This window comes from Polyodon spathula, chromosome 3 (genome assembly GCF_017654505.1).
Source record: "Polyodon spathula isolate WHYD16114869_AA chromosome 3, ASM1765450v1, whole genome shotgun sequence".
Classification (NCBI taxonomy): domain Eukaryota; kingdom Metazoa; phylum Chordata; class Actinopteri; order Acipenseriformes; family Polyodontidae; genus Polyodon; species Polyodon spathula.
Window position 1 is genome coordinate 43,785,626 of NC_054536.1, and position 27,673 is coordinate 43,813,298.

General features: G+C 36.7%; 2 protein-coding genes across 4 annotated transcripts in view; one reads left to right on the forward strand and one right to left on the reverse strand.

The window, feature by feature from the left end:
• Positions 1-337: 337 nt before the first annotated feature.
• On the forward strand, positions 338-14,944 carry LOC121313114 (nucleolar protein 7-like). Its single transcript, XM_041245295.1, has 8 exons — positions 338-547; positions 2,602-2,662; positions 5,755-5,810; positions 8,349-8,380; positions 10,512-10,569; positions 10,656-10,777; positions 10,860-10,937; positions 12,651-14,944. Exons 1-8 carry the CDS (start codon positions 369-371, stop codon positions 12,722-12,724), a joined length of 660 nt encoding a protein of 219 aa, XP_041101229.1. The 5' UTR covers positions 338-368; the 3' UTR covers positions 12,725-14,944.
• A 1,637-nt stretch (positions 14,945-16,581) lies between these two features.
• LOC121313115 (ran-binding protein 9-like) overlaps positions 16,582-27,673 on the reverse strand; it is a 56,428-nt gene continuing 45,336 nt past the window's right edge. For all 3 annotated transcript variants that reach the window (XM_041245298.1, XM_041245296.1, XM_041245297.1), the window contains exons 12-14: positions 26,251-26,402; positions 21,455-21,566; positions 16,582-17,481 (exon numbers count right to left, since the gene is read on the reverse strand). In XM_041245298.1, coding sequence (XP_041101232.1) covers positions 17,351-17,481; positions 21,455-21,566; positions 26,251-26,402 — 395 coding nt within the window. In that variant the 3' untranslated portion in view covers positions 16,582-17,350. The remainder of the gene's footprint in view (positions 17,482-21,454; positions 21,567-26,250; positions 26,403-27,673) is intronic.

Below are 27,673 nucleotides of genomic sequence, written 5' to 3' on the forward strand. Positions count from 1 at the left end.
CCCTCCATTGAGCCCAGGAAGGTACAATTCGGGTTTTTGTTAAGCCCAAAGTCATATATTTACTGGACCTGGTAGCCTATAATTGATGACGTCACAGCAGTGTCTTAGGGATTAAATTATTTTAAAGACTCACTGATCCCTCCCCATATATATATATATATATATATATATATATATATATATATATATATATATATATATATATATATATATATATATATATAAACAATAAAAACTGATCTAATTTCATGAACTCCGTGGCAATATATAACCACCATGCCTAAAGAGGGCGGTGTAGTTTTGTCGGTGGTGTCAATAGTCGCTAGGGTGAAAGTTCAGAGAAGGGGTTTGTAGTATAACTGGAGAAGATGGCGACGAAACGGCGTGGAGGAGTTGATGGAAGAAGGAAAATGAATATAGATGTGAAGGCAGTGGGCTTGGGAGCTGATTCCAGCGACGATGAAGATGCCCCTGAAGAAGTTACCTTTGAAAAAGCGAAAGCAGATGCTGTACGGAGCATGAGGAACGCCCTGGATACTATCAAGAGGTAGTGAATCAATCCAATCTGAGGGATGCTCACTAAACACTTACACTTTAAACATGTACACGCTGTGTTAGTTTGACTGACTGTATTATAGCAAAGTAGACCATGAAATAATTCACGACGGTTATCTATCAAATTGTTTTTCACTGCGGTAACGATGTCATGGTAAATCTGTAGACCGAGGGGAAAAAAAGATGCCGCATTTACTGCGCACGCGAGAATGCAGGAATGTATGTAATTCATAGGGAGAGTTTACGGCATGGCGTTTGTGTTCACACAATTGAAAAATATAGCAATGTGTTGAACTTTTTTGTCTTAATCGTTATAAAAGATACATTTTACCAGAAAATGGTTAGCTGATTTACATGCATCGTTTTAGTAATACTGTAGCACTGTTTGGCATACCTTTAAACAAATTAATATAAAAGATAAGGGGGCGTTCTTCGTCCCCCGTAGCAAGTCCTTCCCAGCCACGCCTCTTGATGCTATCACAGAGCCCCTCATTTTATCACGGTGGTTAACTTTACCTTACGCTGTTCAAAGGGTGGTAAGGTAACGTTACATTTATGAACGCTGGTAACTGTATACAGTATTTCTCGTGGTACAATTTTTAATGCATTATTTTGTATATGCGAATAATGCATGTATCATGCGATGTATATTTATGTGCAATTATCTGTTAAAATCTGCAGTTTTTTTTAATAAAAAAGAACTGTCGAGTGGAAATTCTCTTTACCTGCTGGATATGGGCTCTCCAGGACCAGGGTAGTGCTATATCAAAATTGAAACCGTATTATACGTTTTCCTTAATATATGTATTACACGTAGTTCACGACAATCAAATGAGCTTCTGGATTTAAATTGCATGCAAAATAAATAAAACCACGTTTACTCACCCCCGCTGAATTATATATTGAGTCGTAATCGCAGTAAAAGTTATTGCAGGTCTTCGTTTACCATACAAAAATGCACTGCAAACTTAATGCTGCATATCAAAAACGTGGTAAATAAGCAGGATTGTTGGAAAACTGCAAACGTTACTCTTTTTGTTATGGAAAAAATAACTAATGGCGTTTAGGCCATTTTCTAATGCAACTTGAATTTATTACAATCCTCTGTCTGCAGAACGTCTTTTCCGCTAACAGCAGGTCGGTTACGTACAAGACTGACCAGAACACGTCAACATGATATATATATTTTTTTCATAATAAAAAACACTTGTAGTTAGTATTTTTTTTTTTTTTTTTTTGGTTTTGTTTTCCGAGGGAACGTTTTGGATTTCCTTGTGTAAATAGTTGGCGCAGACATGTCATGTTGTTTCATGTTAAATGACATCATTGAGTACAGTGGTTTCATTTTTTTAAAACATATTTTAGTTCAGTAGTTGTGGGCACAGTTTGAAGTTGCAGTTTATCTGTGGTCATTTCAAACAACGGGAAAAAAAATTCTAGTGCTTTTAAAATGTATTCATAGCATTAATTGACAAGAACCAGTGTTCCCCTGTAGTGGATCGAGATTAACTGAAGGAGATGAAGGAGATACTAGAAACTTGTCGTCAATATGAGAGTCATGTTGCAATTAGAGGATCTGTGCTCTAAGCTGGCTTTTAATTTTTGTTAAACAAATGTCAGTGCATGACAGTAAATATGTGGAAAGGGTATTTATTTAAAGGCAATTGTGACTGTAACTATGGTTAAATGGTTAACCGATAAATCAAAAGATTTAAACAGATTTCTTATTAAACTATATTTACATCCCTATTGGTCAGCATGTTATGTCACTTATGATGTTCCACTTATGTTATCCCACTTGGGTAGAACAACAAAAGTGTGTTCCATGTTTGTGGTATAAACCCATCAACAGAGTACTAATAAACAGCAATATTGAACATATTAAACAATTCTCATGCTTTTTCTGCATAGTTCTCGTAATGAAGCCTTTGAGTAACAAGATTTTTTAAAATATTTTTTATGAACCAAGAACTATGGGTCTTTTAATGATTTGCCAAATAAATGAAAACCTAATGTTTGTTTTGTCTTTTTACATTTGGGTTACAGAGACAAGGAGCTGTTGAAGGAAAAGAGAAGAAAGAGACAGGAGCTATTTCAACAGCAAAAGGTATAGTAAGTGTTTGGCCCCTCAGAAAACTTACTGAAATTGTGACCAGGATAACTGTCATCCAGATGTTGTCTCCTATTGTATTACATGTGGTTAGTTTTATTGCATTTGGTTAGCCACCATCTGTGGGAGTAAAATGTTCATATAGTTTATTTTAAATGATGTTCCTTTTCATTTATTGACTTGTATGCAAGAAGGTGTGGTGCTGAGTAACAGTTGGTGAGGTGCATAGTCAAAAAATGTATACATTAATAAAATAAAGGGTGACCGCACTTATACAAAGTCCAGAAATGTATTTAATCATTTTGGCTTTACAGAAAAAAAAACGACAGTGATAGTTCGACCACAATAAAATGTGCTGCAACTGTGTACTGAAGCTCTTTTTGTCAGATCGTGCTTTTAAATTCGCAAATTCTGTCTTAGCTGCCCTGATGTTTTTAAGCAAGTCCACATGGGCATTTTATCATTTGGGTTAAGTTACGCTTTGTACAAGTAATAAAACCTTTTACTTTAAATGTTATTCCTGTGGAAGGATGAGTAAAGAATTTTAGTAACTTGTATTGCCCTGCATTGAGACCATGAATACAGTTTGCTGAAAGCAAATAATGATCTGTTTCCTTACGGTACAGTGCACAATCTTTTATCAACCACGGATTCATACAAAAAATTTACTTCAGATCACGAAGTACTCCATTATTTGTAAATTGTCACATTAAAATTTACCAACACATTTAAAATAATTTGGAGCAAAAAGATATTTGTTTAAAAAAAATGTAGTTAAATTTTGGGGCCAGTTGACTTTTTTTATATTTAAAAAAAAAAAAAAAAAAAAGTGAGCAAATTCATGTATTTGTGAATGTGGTGCTATGGCAGGAGTATCAGTTATTTGCTCCATCCGGCATTAACATAAGAACATAAAGTTTACAAACGAGAGGAGGCCATTCACCCCATCTTGCACGTTTGGTTGTTAGTAGCTTATTGATCCTATAATCTCAAGCAGCTTCTTGAAGGATCCCAGGGTGTCAGCTTCAACAACATTACTGGGGAGCTAATTCCAGACCCTCACATGGGCAGAGTGCTTCAAACAAACAAGTTGTGTGCTGATATTACTGATCACATTGCAGAAGAAATTAGAAAAAAAAAAAAAAAAAACTAGTAAACTATATTCTGCAAAACAAGTGTTTATTAATTGATGAATCCATCACCGTAAGCCTGTTCTTGTTTTGCTGTGGTGCTTGCAGTCAGCACTAGTGGGAGAAGTAAATTACCTTTGATCTGCTTGAGGGGCTACTGCCAATTCTATTGCAGAAGCGTTGCTGGAGTGTCTACCCAGACATGGTTTCAATGACTATTTTTTGCGTCAAAGTCTGATTTCTTTTGCCTGCGGTGGCGCATCAGTAATGCTGGGGAAGCGGGCTGGAGCTGCAACTCTTCTCCACAGTCAATACCAGAATTTGTTTGTGTGGCACTGTTCTAATCACCGCACAGAGCTGGCAGTCGGATGTATTTAAGGATGTTACAGGTGTGAATTACTTCTCAGATTTTTTTTTTTTTTTTTTTGACAAACTACTCCTTGTACCATGCCTCTCCAAAAAAGTCAAAGAGAATCGTTGCAATGAGCAAAAGAAACCGGACCGCTTTTTGTCAGTCCGCTGGGTGGTGTCCAGTGAACAAAATGTGAAAGCAGTATGGGAGAATAATTGAGCCCTCCATGAGCACTTTACAAAAGCTTCCAGTGACACAAACGGAGAGAGAGTTAAGTATGCTGGACTGGACAGTGCCCTCGGATCGTCTCCCTTTGTTCACAATTTGGGGGTTTATGTTTGCTTGTGTTGAATTAAGTGATCTTTCACACCACTTTCAACGATGTGAGACAACCCTTCCCGCAACAGACAAATTGTTAGCTTGACAAATCAGAGTTTTTGAGTCAATGGTGAACACTCCTGAACCCTACACAGAGGATGCAAACAAAGCCTGCATCCACTTAGGTTTTAAGGGGATTGAGTTGAATGACCACAGTAAAGTTGTGCAGATTAACGCAAGTCAGTTTTACAGGAGTTTGGCAGAGAATCTTTGAAATTAGACTTTCAACAACAACTTTGTCAAATGTCAGTACTGGGCACTGGAAACCCCATCAAAGGAATGTGATGAAAATGTAATTTGAACAATTCAAAATGCTCTATCCTGAATCCTGGCCCAAGAAAGAAGAGATAGATATTCAATACGTCGACAGGGAAGTGAGACACCTTTGCCAAAATTTAACAGTTGATTCAGTGGAGAGTATAAGAGGATTTAGTGAATAGAAGGAATGCAAAGGAGCAAGTATCCCCAGTGCCTTAGAACCGTTATTGAAAGCGATTAGAACAATCGCCGTATCGACACGTGAGGGTGCTTTCAGCTGCATGAATGACATTTATGATGTCAAAAAGAACTGCTCCTGCTGTTAGCCCCTTGTATTTATAAATTGCAACGGCCCACCACTACACAAGTTCAACACTCTGGATTAAGTCCTGGCTGATAATGGAAAGACGAAGTGCTGACGAGACAGCATGCCATGCAAATTCAACTTGAGCCCATGTGCCTATGGAAATAATTGACAGATAGCCTTATTGCAGAAGTAGGCTACTGATTTTTATGTTTCAGAGAGATATATAAATAAAAAAAAAATCAATTATGGTAACTTTAAAATGTTTAAAAGTACACTTGCCGCTAATATCTACCTGTAACATTGTAATATACTATTTTAATTTAATTTAATACAGTATAAATTGTAAATGTATAGCAGGTACTTTTCCATGAGCTCAGATTCAATGTAAATAAAAGCTAATTAGTTGATATTTTCAGTGTTTCCAATACAATATATTTTTTGTGTTTCAACAAGGCTTTTAATTGTGAATAGAGAGAGAGATGCAAAGGGAGACAGAGCTGGACAGTACTGACACTTTTTTTTTCTCTCCATGGGGGTAGCAAAGTACTGTGCTGTAAAAATACAGTATACAGCAAGTTAAATAGTTATTGTGCCACTCCAAATTACTTTTTTATTGGATTGGTTAGCATTCACAACTGTGTTAATTGTGTAAATCTGTTTACAGAAAAGAAAGTTACTCTCTGAAGATGTACTGGAAGAGATTGAATTGGCATATACCAAGTAAGTGATTTGAACATTTTATACATACATACATACATACGTAGCTCTAGAAAAAATTGAGACCACTGCAAATTTCTTAAATCAGCATCTCTACATGATGGCAGCCATTCCATTCCAGTGTCTGTTGAATTCCAACACAGGCACACCTCATTCTACTGAATGAGGTACTGATTAGGGGATCACCTGAACCAAATCTTAACGAGGAAAAGTATAAAAACCACTCCTGTCATCACTATACTCTTGCAATAGGACCAGCTGGATGGCAAAACAGTGCTAGTAGTACCTCAAAAGTAACTGGAATAAAAAAAATAACTATTGACCATGCCCAAAGAGTTAAAGGAAAGTTTTGAGTGAGGAAAAGAAGGGTTCAATTCTGGCTTTACTGGCAGAGGGATACTGTGAGAGTCGGGTTGCTTCCATCCTTAAAATTTCAAAGATGGCAGTTCATAAGAACAAGGTCAAGCAGCACACATTGGGGACAACAAAGCTACAGACCGGCAGAGGGCGAAAATGACTCTCCACTGACCGGGATGACCGCCAACTCATTCGAATGTCACTCAACAACCATAGGATGACATCAAGTGACCTACAAAAAGAATGGCAAACGGCAGCTGGGGTGAAGTGCACGGCGAGGACGGTTCGAAACAGGCTCCTAGAGGCAGGGCTGAAGTCGTGCAAAGCTAGAAAAAAGCCCTTCATCAATGAGAAGCAAAGAAGAGCCAGGCTGAGGTTTGCAAAAGACCATAAGGATTGGACCGTAGAGGACTGGAGTAAGGTCATCTTCTCTGATGAGTCCAATTTTCAGCTTTGCCCAACACCTGGTCGTCTAATGGTTAGACGGAGACCTGGAGAGGCCTACAAGCCACAGTGTCTCGCACCCACTGTGAAATGTGGTGGAGGATTGGTGATGATCTGGGGGTGCTTCAGCAAGGCTGGAATCGGGCAGATTTGTCTTTGTGAAGGACGCATGAATCAAGCCAAGTACAAGGTTGTCCTGGAAGAAAACTTGCTTCCTTCTGCTCTGACAATGTTCCCCAACTCTGAGGATTGGTTTTTCCAGCAGGACAATGCTCCATGCCACACAGCCAGGTCAATCAAGGTGTGGATGGAGGACCACCAGATCAAGACCCTGTTATGGCCAGCCCAATCTTCAGACCTGAACCCCATTGAAAACCTCTGGAATGTGATCAAGAGGAAGATGGATGGTCACATGCCATCAAACAAAGCAGAGCTGCTTGAATTTTTGCGCCAGGAGTGGCATAAAGTCACCCAACATCAATGTGAAAGACTGGTGGAGAGCATGCCAAGATGCATGAAAGCTGTACTTGAAAATCAGGGTTATTTAAGTTAAAACATTAGTATTGTGTTGTTTAAAAATGAATCTGAACTTATTTTCTTTGCATTATTCGAGGTCTGACAACACTGCATCTTTTTTGTTATTTTGACCAGTTGTCATTTTCTGCAAATAAATGCTCTAAATGACAGTATTTTTATTTGGAATTTGGGAGAAATGTTGTTAGTAGTTTATAGAATAAAACAAAAATGTTAATTTTACCCAAACACATACCTGTAAATAGTAAAAACAGAGAAACTGACGACTTTTAAAACGGTCTCCATTTTTTTCCAAGGTCTGGGGGGGTGGGGGGGTGGGTGGGTGGGTGTGTGTGTGTACACACACACACTTACAAAGAGTATAAAAGGGCTACTGAAATAGCGTTATAGAGCAAATGGGAACCACGGCATAACTGATTCAGTTGATGACGCAACCTGCTGGTCTGTGTTAAGCATTGGCAATTTGTGTGCAGTATCTAGTGTAAAGTGTTGGAAATTTAAACCACTGAACTGCGATGAGAAAACAACACATTTTATTTAGTTAAAATACGAAGCCCGCCAACTTTTATCCCTTGCCACCTTCGGCGTGAACGGGTCTGCGGCAATACACTGAGGCTCAAGGAGCCGGTGTGTCGCATTCGGTGTGAACACCCCTTAACCTATACATTTTGTTAATGACAAATGCATGATTGTGGTTGGGGCAAATAGGTAAGAGTTTTATTCTTGTCAGCTCAAGTTACAGCATGTACATTTTTATTAAATCACTGCCCGCTGGATTAACTTGTTTTGAGGCGTGGGTGTGTTTGTGTGTCAAGGTTGTTAACCTTGCTTCTGGTTTGGTCAGTTTCATTCCAGTCACATGACAAAAATAAAATAAACGGGTTTTATTTTAGAACGCAGATTTCTTAAAGCAACGTCTCTCGCTGCTGGTGTGGATTCTCCCACGTGACTGTAGTGACTTATAAATTATTTGCTTGTGTCTAGTGTGGGAACGGCTTAAGTCTGTGCCTTGAATATTCTGGACATTCTGCTACCCTGTCTTGAGCCATCCGGTCACCTAGATATGGACAGACTTGTATAATATGGATAACCAGTTGTTTGGTAACTGCTATTAAGTGTAGTTTTAGCAGCCTTGGTATTACTGAATTGTGCTACTGTTCATTCTCATTTGTAATGCTAACTTTTGTTTTTGTTTTTGCCTTTTAGAAAACGCAAGACTTTGGATTCAGAAGAACAAGGTATGAATAGTGTTCAAGATTTTGTATTGCATTGGGTGTTAGCTAACTTTGTGGAAGTATGACAGTTGCATGTTTTCTACGCACAATCCATAGTAGTACTAGGAATGTGGATATTTTTTTTTTTTTTTTTTTTTTTTTTTTTTTTTTTTTTTTTGTCTATATACACACACATACTTTTATGTTGCATAAAAAAAAAAAAAACCTGGTTCGTATTTTCTAAGCAAAGAAATCCTAATTTAAGCAAATAACATTTTAACATCTCAAAGACTTAACTACAAAGTTAAAAAAAAATGTTAAATTTAAATTTACAATTTAAATGTTTATATTTAAATGTCCTCTTCAGTGGTTGTAATTAAAGTTGTCAGTGGAGATCTATTGAACTGTAGACCTATTCAACAAATGTTCTGATAGTATAATGTGTTTTAAAATAGTGTTTAAGTTAGTGAAAAGGGGGGCACAGGAACCTCTTATGGTTTTTTATTTATTTTTTTTTTTTTTTGTTAGAAGTAACTTTGCCCATAATTTTTTTTTTTAAATACCTAAAATGTGTACAGCACTAATGCGAAACTGCTACAGGAAAGCAAAAGAGAGTTGTTCTTACAATTGAAAAAAATTTGGAAATACTTTCACTTCTGGAAAAGGGAGTTACCAGGTATAAAATAGCACAAGATTTTGGAATTGGAGCACTGTGACTGATATTAAAGTATGCCTCAGATCAAAAAGTTTGCAGTCTTTGGTAGTAAGGATGGGATTTTCAAGAATAGAGTACTTTAGCATTTCATTTCCGAGTACTCAAATCCGATGGCACTCTCTTCAACTTACTAGTATATGTAATATGTACTCGAGTATGTTGAAGAGGGTGGGAATATTGGGGAGTGGAGTGTATGAGTCTGTGGTAATCACAACTTTTTCTCACCTTTGAAAGTTTTGTATGAATAGCTGCAGCACAATTTTCTTCACGTTATAACAGCCTTGTTATTTTATGCATTGGCACAGTGTGGCGCAACAAAATCCATCACCTACAAAGTGAAGTCTGGAAATTCAGTGGCCACTTGTCTTAAACTGTTATACAATAAAATCCACATATTGTTGTGCCAATTGTAATCTAGGTAAACTGTACGATCCAAAGAATTATTACGATTTAAATATAGTTTTATTGTCTTTTGCGATATGTAGTGACTTCAGAGATCTGTAAATATAAAATTACTCAAGCATACTTAAATAGTTTAAGACGTGTCAGATCTATGACATTTGGACAAAGTTGTATTCAATATAATTTTTGCAATTGGTTACTGGGATAATCTTACATTGATTTAAACTGCTGCATTCACAATTCACACACTGTCCTTCTCACAGGGTATAACGTGATCACTCCAGTTCGGCCCACTCTGTAGCAAATGTTACAGATGTTTTCTTTTTACTGTCATTGGTAGCTCCATCCGGTCATTCTGAATATTATTTCAAATGGTGGAGCACTGAACGTCCTTTGTGGTATGCCATTTTTGTTTGGCATAATTTACATGCCACGGTTTTCTCGTCCGGTTCCTCAATATAAACGTTGCTTCGTCTTTGTTTAGAGATGCCATTTTCTAATATATATAATCTCTATCAAACATCAGAAGAAAACATTTGTCATTAACTCTTACCACGTGGGATGGATACCTTACCACACCTATTACAGCAGGAACACAGAGCGCACCACACTGACAGAGGATAAAACCCGCCAGTGTCAATTGCACCAATTAGAAAAACTACTTGGAGGCAAAAAAGCCAATCCCTCTTCCTTTTTATAACATCCACCTGTACTGGCAACACTGCGGTCTGATACATGGACTACTGTATATGATAACGTAATGCATTAAGTGTTTGGTGAAACTTGTCACATGACTGGTTATACATATCATTCAATCCCTACAAAGTACTCCTCTTACGCAGCAGCTTCACACACCAGATTTTCCTCTTTGTGGAAATGTTGCCTCATTCTGTAGATCTGTCAAATAATTTTTTGTGCATCACACAAATTCTTCAATTGATGAGAAATAAAAGGATAAGCAACAGATTTCCAAAGTCATTCTTAAAAGGAATTTATTTTAATATTTTAATGTAACTTCTTGTGATGTGTTACACACAGAAAAAGAGAGTGAAGAGGATGAATCGTCAGAAGATGAAGACGAAGTGGTTAATGCCAGGTAATGAAGTAAGAGAGAGAGATAATGAATCATAGTTATACACAAACACATATGTTTTAATCTCTACAATCATCCTTGTACTGCAGGCTAAAGGACAGCTATAAGGCTGTAAGACTCAAGGACCAAATTGATGCAAATGCCAGACAGGAAAGCGCAAGTGATTTTATAAGATCTCGTCTCTATGGACCAGGAACCAACAGAACCACAAGTAAATAATAGTAATGAAGTTGAAGTTTTTTTTTAATTTTGAAAAATCATTTTCTCACTCATCTTTTTTTGTTGTCTTTCAGCAAACCACATGCTCTCACTTAAAAACAAAACAGGGATGAACAAAACAGCAGCTGTACAGTTTGTTGACAAAAATTGGGGTAAGGAGATTTTTTGTATTGAAGAACATCAATCATGTGTTCTGTGGTCACATTTATTAGCTGAAACATTGTCCATAATTTGAATTTATTTCGTGAAGTTAATTTTAACTTGCGTTAACCTGAAAGTATGAAAACCCCCAATATCAAGGTGGTCCCTGATCTTGAAAAAGATTGAACAACTGAAGTAATAACTTGGTCAGAATCTTAAAGAAAACATGAATTATTGTGAGATCACTCATCTCCATACCACCTTTTAAGCCTGATCCCCCCTCAGGAGCCAAGGGTTGGGTTTGGTACATACTTGATGGGTTATTTGCTTAGAAAATCTGAAGAAAGCAATGTTGGTGGATCGGTAAGCACACTACTGTAATTTAAAGCCCTGTGGACACTAAGATACTTCATAAAAAGTGTCTTGAAATCTGGTTCCAGGAGACCTAGTCTGAGGTAACTTAGCTGTATCAAATCACTTTAGATTTTTAGGCCTGGGAACACAAATCAACTTTGGAACTGGGTTTCAGGCCACAGCGTGGCACAGCAGGGACTTGTGACACCATTTCAGCCAAGCTTGCTTAAAATATTGGTTCTTGTAGAGCTTCCCAAACATTTAAAATTGTTGTAGTGTATTTAGTAAGTTGTCATCCTTTCTGTAAACTTTATCAGCACAAAGTATTTTACCCTTACAGTTGAAATGACCTTGTTCAATATAAACAATCTGGATCATCAACATAATCCTGTTTTATGAGCACAATACAGAAGAATATCTTCAAAAGAATCAAAGAAATATTTTGGTGTAGATGAACAAATCGGGCAATGCAGCTTAATGTTTGCACTCAAGTATCTGCTAATACTGTACTGTTCTGTATGGCAATCACAGTACAGTCAATTTTATATTTCCTCACCTTTTGTTCAAACACTACCAACTAATCATTGTTTTTTGTTGTTGGAGTATGAGTCTCATTAGAGTAATACACTTTAGGGTTACTAAAATATAATAGTAACATATTACTAGAAGAACAAGGAAGCTAATCAAAGTGTTGCAATTGCACTATGCCAAAATTTAACATTTAACTTTATTTAGAGAACAGAAAAAAAAAAAAAAACATAAATACAACTGATCTTTGTAAACATGTATTCAGAAAATAACCCTAACCCATTAATACAAGATGCAGAGAGAGGGACAGTACAAGTGACTTGTGTCTGAATGGGCTCCTCTCGTTTGTAACCTTTCTTATGTTCTTTTCTAATATGAAATGAACAGATATTTAAATTGAGCGAATGTCCGAACATGAAAATCCTGTGTGCGTCCCAGTACTAAAATATATAGGCCTAAATACTACTTGAAGTTGGTAAAACAAATTAGCATAGTTACGGTAATCATACAAGTACCATTATGGGACATTTTATACACCTAATTCTTGGACTTTTAAAGGTATTCTTAGGCGACTGTGGTCCAGTGGTTAAAGAAAAGGGCACCACACGTCTCCAGTGTGCCATGAAGTCTTTAACCAAGTTCAGAGTGGCTCTGTGTTCCCAAGGCTTAAAGGATCAGTTGGCACAAGACTGGAGAATAAGTTGGGCTTTAATGTTTTAAAATGTGGGACCTGCACCAACTCAACTGGGAATTGTTTATTTTTCCCAATTTTACCACTTTTTAAAATGGTTATTTGTAAACAGAAAACTGTGTACAAAAAAAGAGGATTTTCTTTCTTTCAGGGTCAGAGAAGAAAGGAGAAGCTGAGAAGTTTAAAAAGAGGTGGATTCAGAACCAGAACATGATTACCAACTAAGTGAAGTGAGAACTGCCCTGGGGAGACATACTTTACCCCTGTGCATATACTGCTGCAGTGCACAAGTGTTTTTTTTTTTGTTTTTGTTACTTTGGGATTGAACTTAATTTGCTGATTGGTTCAGAACAAACTTTTTCAACAAAAGAAAGCAATATACATTAATTTCTTGTCTTATTACATTAAACGTATGGTTTAATATAATTAATATTGTCCTTTTGTTCTAACCTTTTAATGCTGGGAGACCTTGTGTTTGTTGAAATGTTTGTTACCCAGTCTGAGAAGTTTCTTTAGTTTAACTTAATTGAAAATACTAATTTTACGAAATAAAAAGCAAAACGTCTTAAATCTTAAACTGATGAAAGCACTAGCTGAAATGTTTATCTGCCTGACTACTTAAAAGTTTTACCTTGGATATTGAATGACTTGCAAAAAGGATCATCTCAGTATTTTATAAGTTATTTTGCCATAACTTAATGATTTGATATGTAATAATACATTGCAGACAGCTGTTACAACTAATGTAGAAAACCTACCACTTCTATTGCGTTTGCTATTTTCTGTCACTGGCAGTACACCTGTAGTCATTACTCTTGTCTTTTGCATGCTTTTAAAAGGAGTAGTGTATTAGGTCACTACTTTTTGCAGTTTCTCATTGAATTCCTGCATAACTACCCCAGAATTTTCCTATGGCTATCTCCCTCCCAACCAAAAGTTGTCTTGAGCACCACCCACTATCTGAATGAAAATGAATTATTCCAGATTTTGAACCATATAAAACCAGTCCCATCTAACCTCATTTTGCTTGCCAAAAAAAAAAAAAAAAAAAACTTATGGAAAAAATTGGTAGCTCAGATTAAGGGGAAAAAAAAGTGTGTACAGTATAAAACAAAGCAACATAAGGTACAAATAAACCTCTGTGTAATAAGCTGTGGTTCTCTTATCCAGAGGGCTGTTTACTGATAACAGTGATACATGTTACTTTATTCCTTGTAACAGGCTGCAGGTAATTCCCCAAACCCTTACATTTTAGAGTTTTAAGTACCCCTTAACGGTTTGATTGGGGAAAAACAAATGTAGTCTTGGATATCTAAAGGGGCAATGTTTCACTTTATATTGGTGTGACACTGCTGAAGATGGTGTATGTTGTCCCAATGGAGTCTAAACATCTATGGACATCTAGGGTCAATTGCAACAAACTTGCAGTTAGTAGAGCTGCATTCTAGCTAGTACGGTACTTGGGATCATCCCTAGCTGCGTACTACCTTAATAAAAATTGCAACGAGAAAAGCGGAACAAAGTTGGGGACTAACTGCTCCCCAGCGTTAGTATGTTACTAAAGATTCTGGTTTGTTTCAGTGTGCTTCCAAACAGGAACTGAAGAGGGTTGGAGTTCAAGATCTGAGCGATTGGTACAAATTACAATTTATAAGTGTTTTTTTTTTTTTTTTTTTTTTTTTTTTCTGAAATGTAAACATCTTTTAATTGTATTTATTTTGATTTATTCATGCTTAAGTTTGAAAGGGTATATTTACGCACAACAAATACAATTTCCCCTTGCGCTTTGCTTTTTGTTTAATCAAAATGAAAATTTGTAATACAGCCTTTCAACTGTAATAGTAATATTTTGCCCCTGGATCATTTTTTCGCTGTGGAATTGATCCATGTAGGAGTTTCGTTTTCCGTATTATGGCACGAAACTGCTACGCAAATATATTTACAATGCCAGCAATGACATCCCTTAAAAAAAAAAAAAATGCAAGTAACTGTCTTTTATATGTAAAATATAGGTACTATAATCATTTGTGATTATGAATTGTTCCGTTACAAAAGTTGTCAATACATTTTTGGGATTTTTCATATGTGTTCCACTTAGCACGGTACTATAAATCATTAGTCTATAGAAAGGGTTAGACTAATTTAGTCTCGTACTTGGTATCCTCTAGAGGGCAGTAGCAGTTATTTTGGGTTCGTTGCAATTGAGATCATTTTTAGTATGCAGCTGGGGACTATCTTGAGCTGCCAAATTTGCTGTAATTGGTAGTGACACGCGTACTAGTTTAGTACGTAGCGCTGTACTAACCACGGGATCAGTTTGTTGCAATTGACCCCTCATGACTACTACACCAGACCATTTGTGAACTTTGAGAGACTGCAGTTTGTAAATGCTATTCTTACTATGCGTTCACAATGGTGGTTGGATTAAAAAGCTTTTGTGAAACAGTCTGGTCTATGCTCCTGAAGTGCATAGAACAATTACCAGTTTGGATTTCCTGGTGATTGGATACTTAATATTCCTCAACAGATTAAGAGATTTACCAGATTGTTCTGGGGTATAGACAGGGGTCATAATTTTGACCCAACCATTTCACTCAATCACAGCACACATCTTGCCTGCTGCTAGATGCCACAGCACTACACAAAGAAACCCCTTTCATGACATCAACTTAAGTTTCTGCTGAAGTCATTTGCATGTACTTAAGGCACCACAGTTTAAAAAACAAAAAAAATCAGCCACTTACCTCAGTCACTTAACTGTTATATTCAAACTTTCTCTCTTCAATTAAAATAACTGGACAAAATCAAATTGGTCATGAATAAAACATATCTGGATTTTTTAAAAGCCTATTCACATCAAATGCAATACATCAAGCAACTGTGTAGTATGACACACATGTAGTTTTGAGAGGAACCATTCACACTGCTTGTGATGTGACAGCAACACTAAAGTAAAAAAAAAAAAAATAGGATTGGCATATATTTTTGCCATTTTGTCACATGGCAGCTAGTGAACTGACCAATGAAGAACAGCTTCCCTTATATGCCTTTTTTTCAGGAAACAGTGGCAGAAAACTTTATTCTTGCAGTATCAAAATACCCAAGGCTGTATAACAAAGGACACAACAATTACAAAAAACATAGTAATGAGGGAGAACATCTGGGAGTTTGTTTCCTGGGAACTGGATATACTCTACTATATATTATTCATTTCAGTTTACTGAAAAGTAGTGATGGTAAAAGTGAAGCCTCGTGACTCACAGCCTTTTGAACCATTGTTTCTCCAATAAGGTTCACCGATCCAAATCACGTGCAGCGCTTAATGCTCTTTAGTGGCACCTAATGGTAGATTTGCACAACCCAACCCAATCACTTTTAGTCCAGGCAGAGAATGTGTGATTTAAACAATCACTATATAGGTTTTCATTTTGTAGGTGTATTTCTGTGTAATAATGTCACCACAATAAATTGAGAAACGCAGGAATCATTGTAATCACCTGAAGCCCCAGTCAAACACCAAACCATTTGCCTTATCTTGCTCTGACCCAGTTGAACTGCAAGCATTTCAGAAGGCAGCGTACCTTCAGATGCTTAGATACTTGACATTCGTTAACCCCAAGCTAAAACACATGATCTTCATGCCTTCATTTCAGCATATTAATTTTACATTCATTACACTTCATCTGCCATCAAATCCCAGAAGGTTGTTTTTCACTGGTTTAAGAAACTGACATACACACACACACATATTAATAAAAATCCACATAAACATTATGAAATATTAAGTACATTTTAATAGCTGTTTAATGTTTCATACTTTTTTTTTTTATTGTAGTAAAGAACTTATTCAAGCACTTTTAAAAATGCAGGGTGTACAAAGTTTAAATTAAAACACTACAGATGTTCATTTCCTGACTAATATATATATATATATATATATATATATATATACACATATATATAACACACACACATATAGAAATGATATAACTAATATATATATATATATATAGATCTATATATATATATGATATAATATATTATTTTTTTACAGTTCACCAATTATGCGTTGCACCCCACACCGTGCGTTGACAAATATTTAATACTGTTATTTTAAAACAGCAATTATACAATGTACCGGTCTGCAGGTTTGAATCAGATGGACAAAATAAAGCTACTGGGATAACAGGCATTGAAAAAGACTAGTGGTGATGGATGTTTGCAAATCAGCTCCTGAGTAATTCAAGTTTGCAGGACAAGCTCTGAAACGTATGTAAGTCAAAGCCATATTTCAAACTTGTATCAGGTGCTTATTGTATGAAATAATGTAAAATGGAAATTGTCCAATTTTATAAAACTGCTGTCATCCATATGCTAGCGCAACATAAAACACATACATAAATTGTATTACCACAAAAAAAAAAGTTTTTCTAGTAAAAAGAAGGCTCGCTCTTTTGGTAGCTAAATATGACTTGTTATTTTTATGATTAGTTTCATTTTTTATATAAGTATTACAAAAATAAATTGTTCTTGAGGCTTTTTTCTTTAAATCCTAACAGGGATGTCAATTAAGGGTTTAAACATCGTTTTGTATGTATTAAACTGCTGCATTTCCAAATGGAAACAAAGTTTGCACATAGGAAGCTGGGGAAAAATAAATGATTTGGACCATGCCTTGTAATCTAGGAAGCAGAAGTAAAGTGGCAATCAGAACCTGTCCCCAGTAGGTTACTAATTTTAAAAAAATAAGTTTCTTCTCATTAGAGATTTTTCTTTCTCTTTTGAAATGTTCCTAATGTTGGATCACCCATGATAATGGAGCATGCCAGTGAGGTGGTCCAGGATGCATAGCTAGTGCAAATAGTCTTCTACTGCAGCAAAAGCACATGAGCCACTTCCTGATCGAGCCATCAGCCCCAAACACTGTGTGGCCTGTCCCATTGCCTGAGCCAGAGGAGGCTGCTTTGGCAGGTTGTGAGTCTCTGAAAAGCACAAAAAAGAACACTTAGTACCTCTATGCAGCATTTCTGCTAGTAACTGGTCACTAAATATTTTACCAGTCACAACATTACAGCCTCATTCATGCAACATCTGTCCTCTCTTAAAGTGCTATACATACACATAGTTACGGAGAAATAGGCTAACTGACATATCTAGACTAAGAACACTTAAAATCCATACAAAAATAAAACTACACCTGCTTTGTGTTTTCATTTAAATGAACACTCAAGGCACAATCAAATCACAGTCATGGATGAAAACTAAATAAATCTTCCCCTCCAGGAGGAAAAAAAACAGGGGGGCATGGACTGAACTGGCCTATCGGTGATTTGGTTTGTTAACAAGCATGTGCTAAGACAGGAACTGCAGAATCACTCTCATTCGGTTGCCTGTGCCTTTAAAGGGTGTAGTCTAGAGCAGTGGGGCGCAGTGTGAGGCATGGAGAGTCAGTATGGGGTGCATGACTATTACAAAAGGGGCAGTTCTGGAAAAACTTAGCTTTTTTTTTTTTTTTAAAAGGGAGAATAGAAAATGACAGCTAAATTAGCAAGATCTCACCTTTAAATAAGCTGTTACGATCACTCTAGGACTTCTATAAACTGAGAAATGATGTTTGAAGTGGCGATTGTCAGTGAAGCTGCAGTGAACAGAGCCGAAATTGCAGCCTCCATGTATGGGGCGACAAGTGCAAAAAAAGCACCAATATTTTAACAGGTGTTTTTTCTCAGATTTAATGTAAAATCATATATATTTTTTCCTACACTTAATCAAAAATCAATAGGCGGGGGCTCATTTGCATGTTAGCTTCAGATTTAGCTGGCAAAATAAATATTTACTCTGTGAAAACCCAGATTTCTTTTTTCAGATTTAATTGCTGAACGATATTTTTTTTCAGATTTATCTGTTCGCTAAAACGTTGACTCGCCAAGTGTAAAATAAATTAAAAAAAAGATTTATAGACTTCAGCCTTTTTTTCCCCAGATTTGTCATACTAATTTTAAATGTTGCTTTTTTCAACATTTATAAAATTATATCTAAAAGTACAAATTTCAAAACTTAAGAATGTGTTTGTTAACATTTGTTTATTTAGCAAAATCAAGAGTTTTTGTGGTTAAATCTAGGAAAAATTACACGATTTGCATTAAATCCCTGAAAACAAACACTTATTAAAATATAAAGTAAGTTGTAAGGATTTAAATTTGTGTGTCAGCGACAGGAAGGTGGAACAAAATGTATGCTAAGAAAAGGGGGCAGCATATAAAAAGTTTGTGCACCGCTGGTCTAGAGGCACACTCACTTGCTCTTGTTAGTGACAGTCAATGCTTCTAGCTGCCTGCCACAGACTTGTGGCAGACTCCGATGGGTATTTACCAGTTTATGGAAAAACTGTCTGTGGTCACAGCGTGCGTATGTACATACCAGCAGACACTTCCATTATATCCCCAGATTCTATTACTCGGAACCACAATGTTGTTACCAAATGTGATCAAATTTGGACAAGCGGTTCTCAAGTGGTAACGAATGTCCTTAAAAAGTTCCATCACAACTGGATAAGCATTTCTCTAGACAAAGGTAAACACTTAAGTGTGGCATACAGCCATTCGTAGGGTTACTGATTTTCCATGTTTGTGGAATCACAGATGAAATCGCGGAATTAGGCAATGACAACGGAACTGGCATTTTGGGAATGGAATTCTGCTTTGTAACTGCACCTTTTATTTACATTTTTTTTATATATATATATATATATATATATATATATATATATATATATATATATATATATAGTAATATCTATATCTATTATTTGATTTGACTGCAAACCAACCATCTTTTACCACTGTTATTCTCTTAGAGAATTACACTCTCCAGAAGCCCAGCGATGATGCTTGTATAAAACGTTTTTGTATGTTCTTTGGATCACAGGATTATTTCTAATTTATCATTACCTCCTTAATAATACTACACTCTCAAAGTGATTATTTTTTTTATTTATTTATTTTTTTAACTCATGTTGCTATAACATGGCTCTCTCAAAATTGTAGATTCAACAATGACTGGACCAGTAAATACTTATTTTACCAACTGTACCAAATGCAAAGCCGGTATGTTTATTGTGCAATGAATGTGTGTAAGTAGTTAAGGAATACAATATGAAAAGGCCTTTTGAAACCAAACAAGGAAATACGTATCCAGAGTGCACAGTAGTTAGTTCAAAAGTAGAAGCGCTGATCCCTTCTTAACAGTTATACTATTAAAATGTCACATACACTTTAAAATGTCTGGAATGATACTGTTCTATTATTAAAGTACTATTCATATGGTAAAATGTGTAAGTCTTGTTCAATATACGAACATGAAATTACACATACAGCTCTGGAAAAAATTAAGAGACCACTGCAAATTTTTCTTAAATCAGCATCTCTACATGTATGGCAGCCATTCCATTCCAGTGTCTGTTGAATTCCAACACAGGCACACCTCATTCTACTGAATGAGGTACTGATTAGGGGATCACCTGAACCAAATCTTATTTAACGAGGAAAAGTATAAAAACCACTCCTGTCGTCATCACTATACTCTTGCAATAGGACCAGCTGGATGGCAAAACAGTGCTAGTAGTACCTCAAAAGTAATTGGAATCAAAAAATAACTACTGACCATGCCAATAACTCTTCCTAAGTTAAAAACATTAGTATTGTGTTGTTTAAAAATGAATCTGAACTTATTTTCTTTGCATTATTCGAGGTCTGACAACATTGCATCTTTTTTGTTATTTTGACCAGTTGTCATTTTCTGCAAATAAATGCTCTAAATAACAATATTTTTATTTGGAATTTGCAAGAAATGTTGTCAGTAGTTTATAGAATAAAACAAAAATGTTCATTTTACCCAAACACATACCTATAAATAGTAAAACCAGAGAAACTGATCATTTTGCAGTGGTCTCAATTTTTTCCAGAGCTGGATAATATTTATTATATTGCTTAAAAATGTGCAGAGTAAAATACTCTGGTCCGCCTACTCTTAACAATTTGGCCCCCTTAAATTAAAAGTTGAAGAGCCCTGCTCTAACTAAGGCAACTCTATCTGTCCAGGGTATACGAGAAACACATGCAAACAGTTTTACAGCAAATACAACATAAACCAGTGTTGCATGAAACTACAGATGGGAGAGAAGTGTCCTGAACCTTGTATTTAATTTTCAATTTTATGAAAATTGTACATTTTTGTAATAATGCCCCTCATTTTTGACTAGTCTTTATATTGTAATGCCAGCAATAAGCTTTTTTTTTTTTTTTTTTTTCCCCCCAATATACCTTGATTTGTTGACTGACCCACAGTACACTGTTACTAGTGGACTGCTTTAAGAAAGACTTTCCTGAAAACTAGTCTCTCAGGGACTAAAAAAAAAAAAAAACTAACATTAATTCAATAGATTTTTACTGTAAAAACTTTATTTATGTTCAAATTATGTTGTTAATTCTTAATAAATTGGTAAAAACAGAATTGGTCATTTTGAACAACGGAATTTGCCAGAATGGAAAATCAGGAGCCCTACATTCGGAACAGCACCAGCAATATTTTCCCATTTGACTGGGTGAGCATCAACAAAACATAAATGTATTACTAATGAGTACTTAAAACTGAATAACAGTGACTAAATATGCAGTAAAAAATCTAACCTAATCAGTGCAAGTCCTCTTAAGTTAGTCTTCTAAGCAAAGTGCCTAAAATCATTAACATATTGTACAAGTAGTTTCATGCATCAAGGTATGAAACCCCTCAAAGCATAGCAAGAACCTGTTGACTTTCTTGCTAATCACACCCACTGAAAGCCTTAACAATTTTGACCTGATAGAAGTGCTTCACTGAGCTTTATGTCTGTAAATCCCATGGTACATAAAAACAAGCAATGCAAACAAAGTAATACAAATTAAAATAGAGGCCTACCTAATATTGCACTATTGAGCGCTGAGCAGACTGGTTCTCTCTGTATTGAGTCAAGCTGATATCCAACTGGGCTGTTCCAAGGGTCTGAGTAGGCGAGTAAACTAAAAGCGTCCTGCAAAAAGAGCCAAAGAAAATTTGTACTTGCATCTTTCCAAACCCTACTAGGAAAGCTTAAAAGTTAGAATAAAGGTTGTTTTTTTTCAAGTTATATGGGGTTAGATGGGAGACTTCCTTGGAAAAGAGCTTCTAGACCCATTTTGTAAAGCAGAAAGAACTTTAGTTCTACATCACAGCAGAAGTACAGGGCTTGCATAAAGTCGCTTGGGGCATATCCACACATGTGGCGACTTATCTTGTAGACAAAAATATGCCCGTATAACTAAGACCCCATTCACACTTGTGATTTAAGGCGGCCAAGGGCTGCTTCATGGTTGCCTTTTCATATGTAAACGCTCCAAAAAAGAAAAGGCAGCCCAGGGCCGGCCTAAATTTAGGCCACTGTTTCGATGTGGCCCAGGGCCTGCAATCCAAGACCAGGGCCGGCCTTTACACACGTATGAACGCAAATCAGACTTAGGGCCGCCTTTTCGTATCACATTACCAATTTTATTTTGTATGATAACACGAAGAAACACAGATTTTGTGATGTCAGTGATGATGTCAGAGATTTTTTTTATTTTACATTTGGGGAGGAGCAAAAAACATGCAAGGCTTTTTTTTTGTTTGTTTTATAATAACCAAATCAATACACGTACCATATACAGTGGCTTGCGAAAGTATTGACCCCCCTTGGCATTTTTCCTATTTTGTTGCCTTACAACCTGGAATTAAAATGGATTTTTATTTGGATTTCATGTAATGGACATACACAAAATTGTCCAAATTGGTGAAGTGAAATGAAAAAAATAACTTGTTTAAAAAAATTCTAAAAAATAAATAACGGAAGTGTGGTGTGTGCATATGTATTCACCCCCTTTGCTGTTAAGCCTCTAAAAAAGATCTGGTGCAACCAATTACCTTCAGAAGTCACATAATTAGTTAAATAAAGTCCACCTGTGTGCAATCTAAGTGTCACATGATCTCAGTATATATACACCTGTTCTGAAAGGCCCCAGAGTCTGCAACACCACTAAGCAAGGGGCAACACCAAGCAAGCAGCACCATGAAGACCAAGGAGCTCTCCAAACAGGTCAGGGACAAAGTTGTGGAGAAGTACAGATCAGGGTTGGATTATAAAAAAATATCCAATACTTTGAACATCCCACGGAGCACCATTAAAGCCATTATTAAAAAATGGAAAGAATATGGCACCACAACAAACCTGGCAAGAGAGGGCCTCCCACCAAAACTCACGGACCAGGCAAGTAGGGCATTAATCAGAGAGGCAACAAAGACACCAAACATAACCCTGAAGGAGCTGCAAAGCTCCACAGCGTAGATTGGAGTATCTGTCCATAGGACCACTTTAAGCCGTACACTCCAAAGAGCTGGGCTTTACGGAAGAGTGGCCAGAAAAAAGCCATTGCTTAAAGAAAAAAATAAGCAAACACGTTTGGTGTTTGCCAAAAGGCATGTGGGAGACTCCCCAAACATATGAAAGAAGGTACTCTGGTCAGATGTGACTAAAATTGAGCTTTTTGGCCATCAAGGAAAACGCTATGTCTGGCGCAAACCCAACACCTCTCATCACCCCGAGAACACCATCCCCACAGTGAAGCATGGTGGTGGCAGCATCATGCTGTGGGGATGTTTTTCGTCGGCAGGGACTGGGAAACTGGTCAGAATTGAAGGAATGATGGATGGCGCTGAATACATGGAAATTCTTGAGGGAAACCTGTTTCAGTCTTCCAGAGATTTGTGACTGGGACGGAGGTTCACCTTCCAGAAGGACAATGACCCTAAGCATACTGCTAAAGCAACACTCGAGTGGTTTAAGGAGAAACATTTAAATGTCTTGGAATGGCCTAGTCAAAGCCCAGACCTTAATCCAATTGCGAATCTGTGGTATGACTTAAAGATTGCTGTACACCAGCGGAACCCATCCAACTTGAAAGAGCTGGAGCAGTTTTGCCCTGAAGAATGGGCAAAAATCCCAGTGGCTAGATGTGCCAAGCTTATGATACATACCCCAAGAGACTTGCAGCTGTAATTGCTGCAAAAGGTGGCTCTACAAAGTATTGACTTTGGGGGGGTGAATACTTATGCACTCTCAAGTTTTCTGGTTTTTTGTCTTATTTCTCGTTTGTTTCACAATAAAAAGTATTTTGCATCTTCAAAGTGGTAGGCATGTTGTGTAAATCAAATGATACAAACCCCTAAAAAATCAATTTTAATTCCAGGTTGTAAGGCAACAAAATAGGAAAAATGCCAAGGGGGGTCAATACTTTCGCAAGCCACTGTACAAACATTAACACAGGCAACTTTGCTTTACATTTACGTGAACATATCTGCCTAATAAAACTGCTTCCGGTATTCAAGTTCAGTGTTGAATGAGGCTTCAGTTTATTTCAGTCAGTATCCAGAGCTGTTCAAAGATGCCGAAAACAATAAAGATCACCCCTAAAGACCAGATCAACGAGTTTGGCTAGGACAAATTTCACATCGATGGTAAGGCTGTAGATTAAACTTGTAGGCAGTCCATTGTAAAACACATGGGATGCGCTAAATATACATTGAATGAAAGGAAAAGTAAACAGCAAACTTGGGATTATTTTCTGTGCGTCTCACAACAAGCTGGCTGGAGAATGCGGCAGCTCTAATTTACAATAGCCACCCGATGACGAAGACACACCGAGTTGAACTAGCATGATTTAAAAAAAAATAATACATTTTTTTTTACAACTGGGAACTATTTGTAATATCTGAAAAAAAAAAAAAAAAAAAAAAAAAAAAAAAAAAAAAAGGTTTGGTATGCTTGTAACTTGCATAGAATTTGAAAGTGTAAAAAATTATTTTCACTAATATTTCAATGCCTGTTCTTGTCATTATTATTGTTAATGTTATTCTACTGTCAATAGGGCAGCAGTTTACCATGTATCATGCATGTTGTTGTTATAGCCATATGCTAGCTAATCTTCCAAGAGAAGGGGTAATGCTGATGTTCAGTCTTTACTGGTAATAGCTAGGGACTAGACAGCAATAATGACAATGATAATAACAAGTAAACAGCAGAATAGTTTAATGATCGTGTTTGTAAATAAAGACAGTATTCATGCAGGTTGAACATTTGTAATGTAAATTATGAATGTTTACTGTAAATGCAATGAATGTTAAATAGTTTATTTTTGTATAAACCGATTCCAGATGTAACCGGTTATTCAATAATTACACTATGTAACACAAATTTTTGTTCATTGCATATACAGTATAATCGTAAATCTCGAAAAACTACTCACTTCTAAATCTTTTGTAGTCATTTTTGTATTACTTTAGTATAAATAGATGTTAATTTGGATTCATATGTTGTTTTTTTCTGACTTTATGTGAACGAAAAGACACACATTTGCCCGTTTTCCCATTGGAAATAGTGATATTTTGAAATATCACTGTCCTGGTCACAAAAGCAAAGTTTGTGGGGAATAATAACCATTTTCTATACTTTTGAGGCATAAGCAATTAGGAAATAACACTTACTACCCAGGAACAAAAAAAAAAAAAAAAAAAAGAAAAATTGTTACACGGTGTTATTATAGAATGCTTTGTCTTTTTTAGGAGGAAGCAGTAGTATTAGGTGGTCAGTCGTGCACTTCTCTTGTGAATGTCAGTCATACTATGTACAACCTGTTAGTCATTTGCTATCTGAGTGAAGTTTCCATTACGAAAATTAATATTTATACCTGTAAACACTAGCAAGTTGCTGTTTCCTGCGTTTTAAATACCTCCGTGTTCTTGAGAGAATAATGTGATTGTGGGTCAGGGTAAGCTCGGACCGTCACCCCGTTACACACCATAATATTATGTCAAAATAGTCAATAATATCTGTATATTCCAGTAGCTCTTCCATTCAGAGTGCAGGCTATCATTCCATTCAAAAAAAAAAAAAAAAAAAAAAATAGCAACGTGTCACATTTTACAGCTGCTTTTCAGATCACATATGTGAACACGCTAAGGCACCTTAAACCACAAATGTGAATGGGGTTGCAGACCTCAATATGTGGTGGCCCTGGGCCACCACAGTAACGTGAACAGGGTCATAGTTCATTAACCTAGCGATATGTCCAAAAACAGCACCCCCTAGCCGCATTGTATTGAATCAATATGTTCCTCATGGCTTCTTCTGTGCCAGTATTAAAATTCAGCATTCTACTTTGGCTAGATAAGCCACACCATGTTTGGCTGTACCCCAAGCTAAGTGACATTATGTCAGCGCTATTATAAACCTGAAGATTAAAGCGAAATCAGTCTGTGAAAATAAGACAGTTTTATTTCAATTTGATGTTGCACTGTAGCAAGACAGTTATGTAAGGTTCCCCACAAAGCTTCATCTGGTCACCCCATTCAGTCCTGGGCTTCCCCAAAACAACTACAACATGTGACAAATTGTGGTATTATGTGTGGTGGATGTCTATCCACAAAGGGCTGAGGTAAGAGAGATTAGTGCAATTTTCACTGAGCCTCTTCTTCACATATTATATATTATTATTACAAATACAACATCAGTTAATCCAGTCATAATCCGTCTAATACCATACTAGAAGGTAATGGAATTTTGTCCCAGCATCTACAAGGTGTTTTCAGACAGCAGTGCCAGCATGCATGAAATATATTCCATGTTGGTACAGTCACCAAATGCCAACCTTCAACATCTTTTTATTGGTGGAGTTTTTGCCGCATTCTCTCCTCAGCTGCTCGCTCATGGCCTGCAGCTCCCGTCCAAAGTGGATCATTCGCTCGATGGCAGCCTGGCTTCCTCCGCACAGCTGGCGATGCAACTGAGTGGAATCTATTTCTGTGGGCAACAAAACAGCAAGCAATTAGCTTCACTTGTGTAAATTAATGTTTCAAAGTACCATTTAATTGCAATGATCTGAAATGTAGCCAAAACTCCAGGCCACACAATCATTTATATTTGATCTCTCTGAGTGAAGGTTCTCAAATGTACAGTAATTAAAAGAAAAAAAAAGTGGTATGTTCTGAATACCATTAAAGATAGCAGCAAATTAAAGGGTTGGTTATGGTCTTTATTTCATTCAAGCTTTGGCCTAGAGTGGCCACATACACAGAGGGTTACTTACTTATTAAGGTGAGAAAAAACAACTGTGTCAATAACATACATCCTCCGCCACAGCTGTGAATTCAGAATACTATTGAAACAGATGGTCGGATATACGGACAGACAGACCCCCATATTCTGAAGAACTTCGATGAAATAAAAGTTAATACCTGTTCTCATGACAATTAGATAAGCATTTGTCCAGATTCTTGCAGAATTGTAAGTGTGGCATACAGATGGACCCCCATACAGTGGGTTGCGAAAGTATTGACCCCCCCCTTGGAATTTTTCCTATTTTGTTGCCTTACAACCTGGAATTAAAATGGATTTTTATTTGGATTTCATGTAATGGACATACACAAAATAGTCCAAATTGGTGAAGTGAAATGAAAAAAATAACTTGTTTCAAAAAATTCTAAAAAATAAATAACGGAAAAGTGGTGTGTGCATATGTATTCACCCCCTTTGCTGTTAAGCCTCTAAAAAAGATCTGGTGCAACCAATTACCTTCAGAAGTCACATAATTAGTTAAATAAAGTCCACCTGTGTGCAATCTAAGTGTCACATGATCTGTCACATGATCTCAGTATATATATATACACCTGTTCTGAAAGGCCCCAGAGTCTGCAACACCACTAAGCAAGGGGCACCATGAAGACCAAGGAGCTCTCCAAACAGGTCAGGGACAAAGTTGTGGAGAAGTACAGATCAGGGTTGGGTTATAAAAAAATATCCGATACTTTGAACATCCCACGGAGCACCATTAAAGCCATTATTAAAAAATGGAAAGAATATGGCACCACAACAAACCTGGCAAGAGAGGGCCGCCCACCAAAACTCACGGACCAGGCAAGGAGGGCATTAATCAGAGAGGCAACAAAGAGACCAAAGATAACCCTGAAGGAGCTGCAAAGCTCCACAGTGGAGATTGGAGTATCTGTCCATAGGACCACTTTAAGCCGTACACTCCACAGAGCTGGGCTTTATGGAAGAGTGGCCAGAAAAAA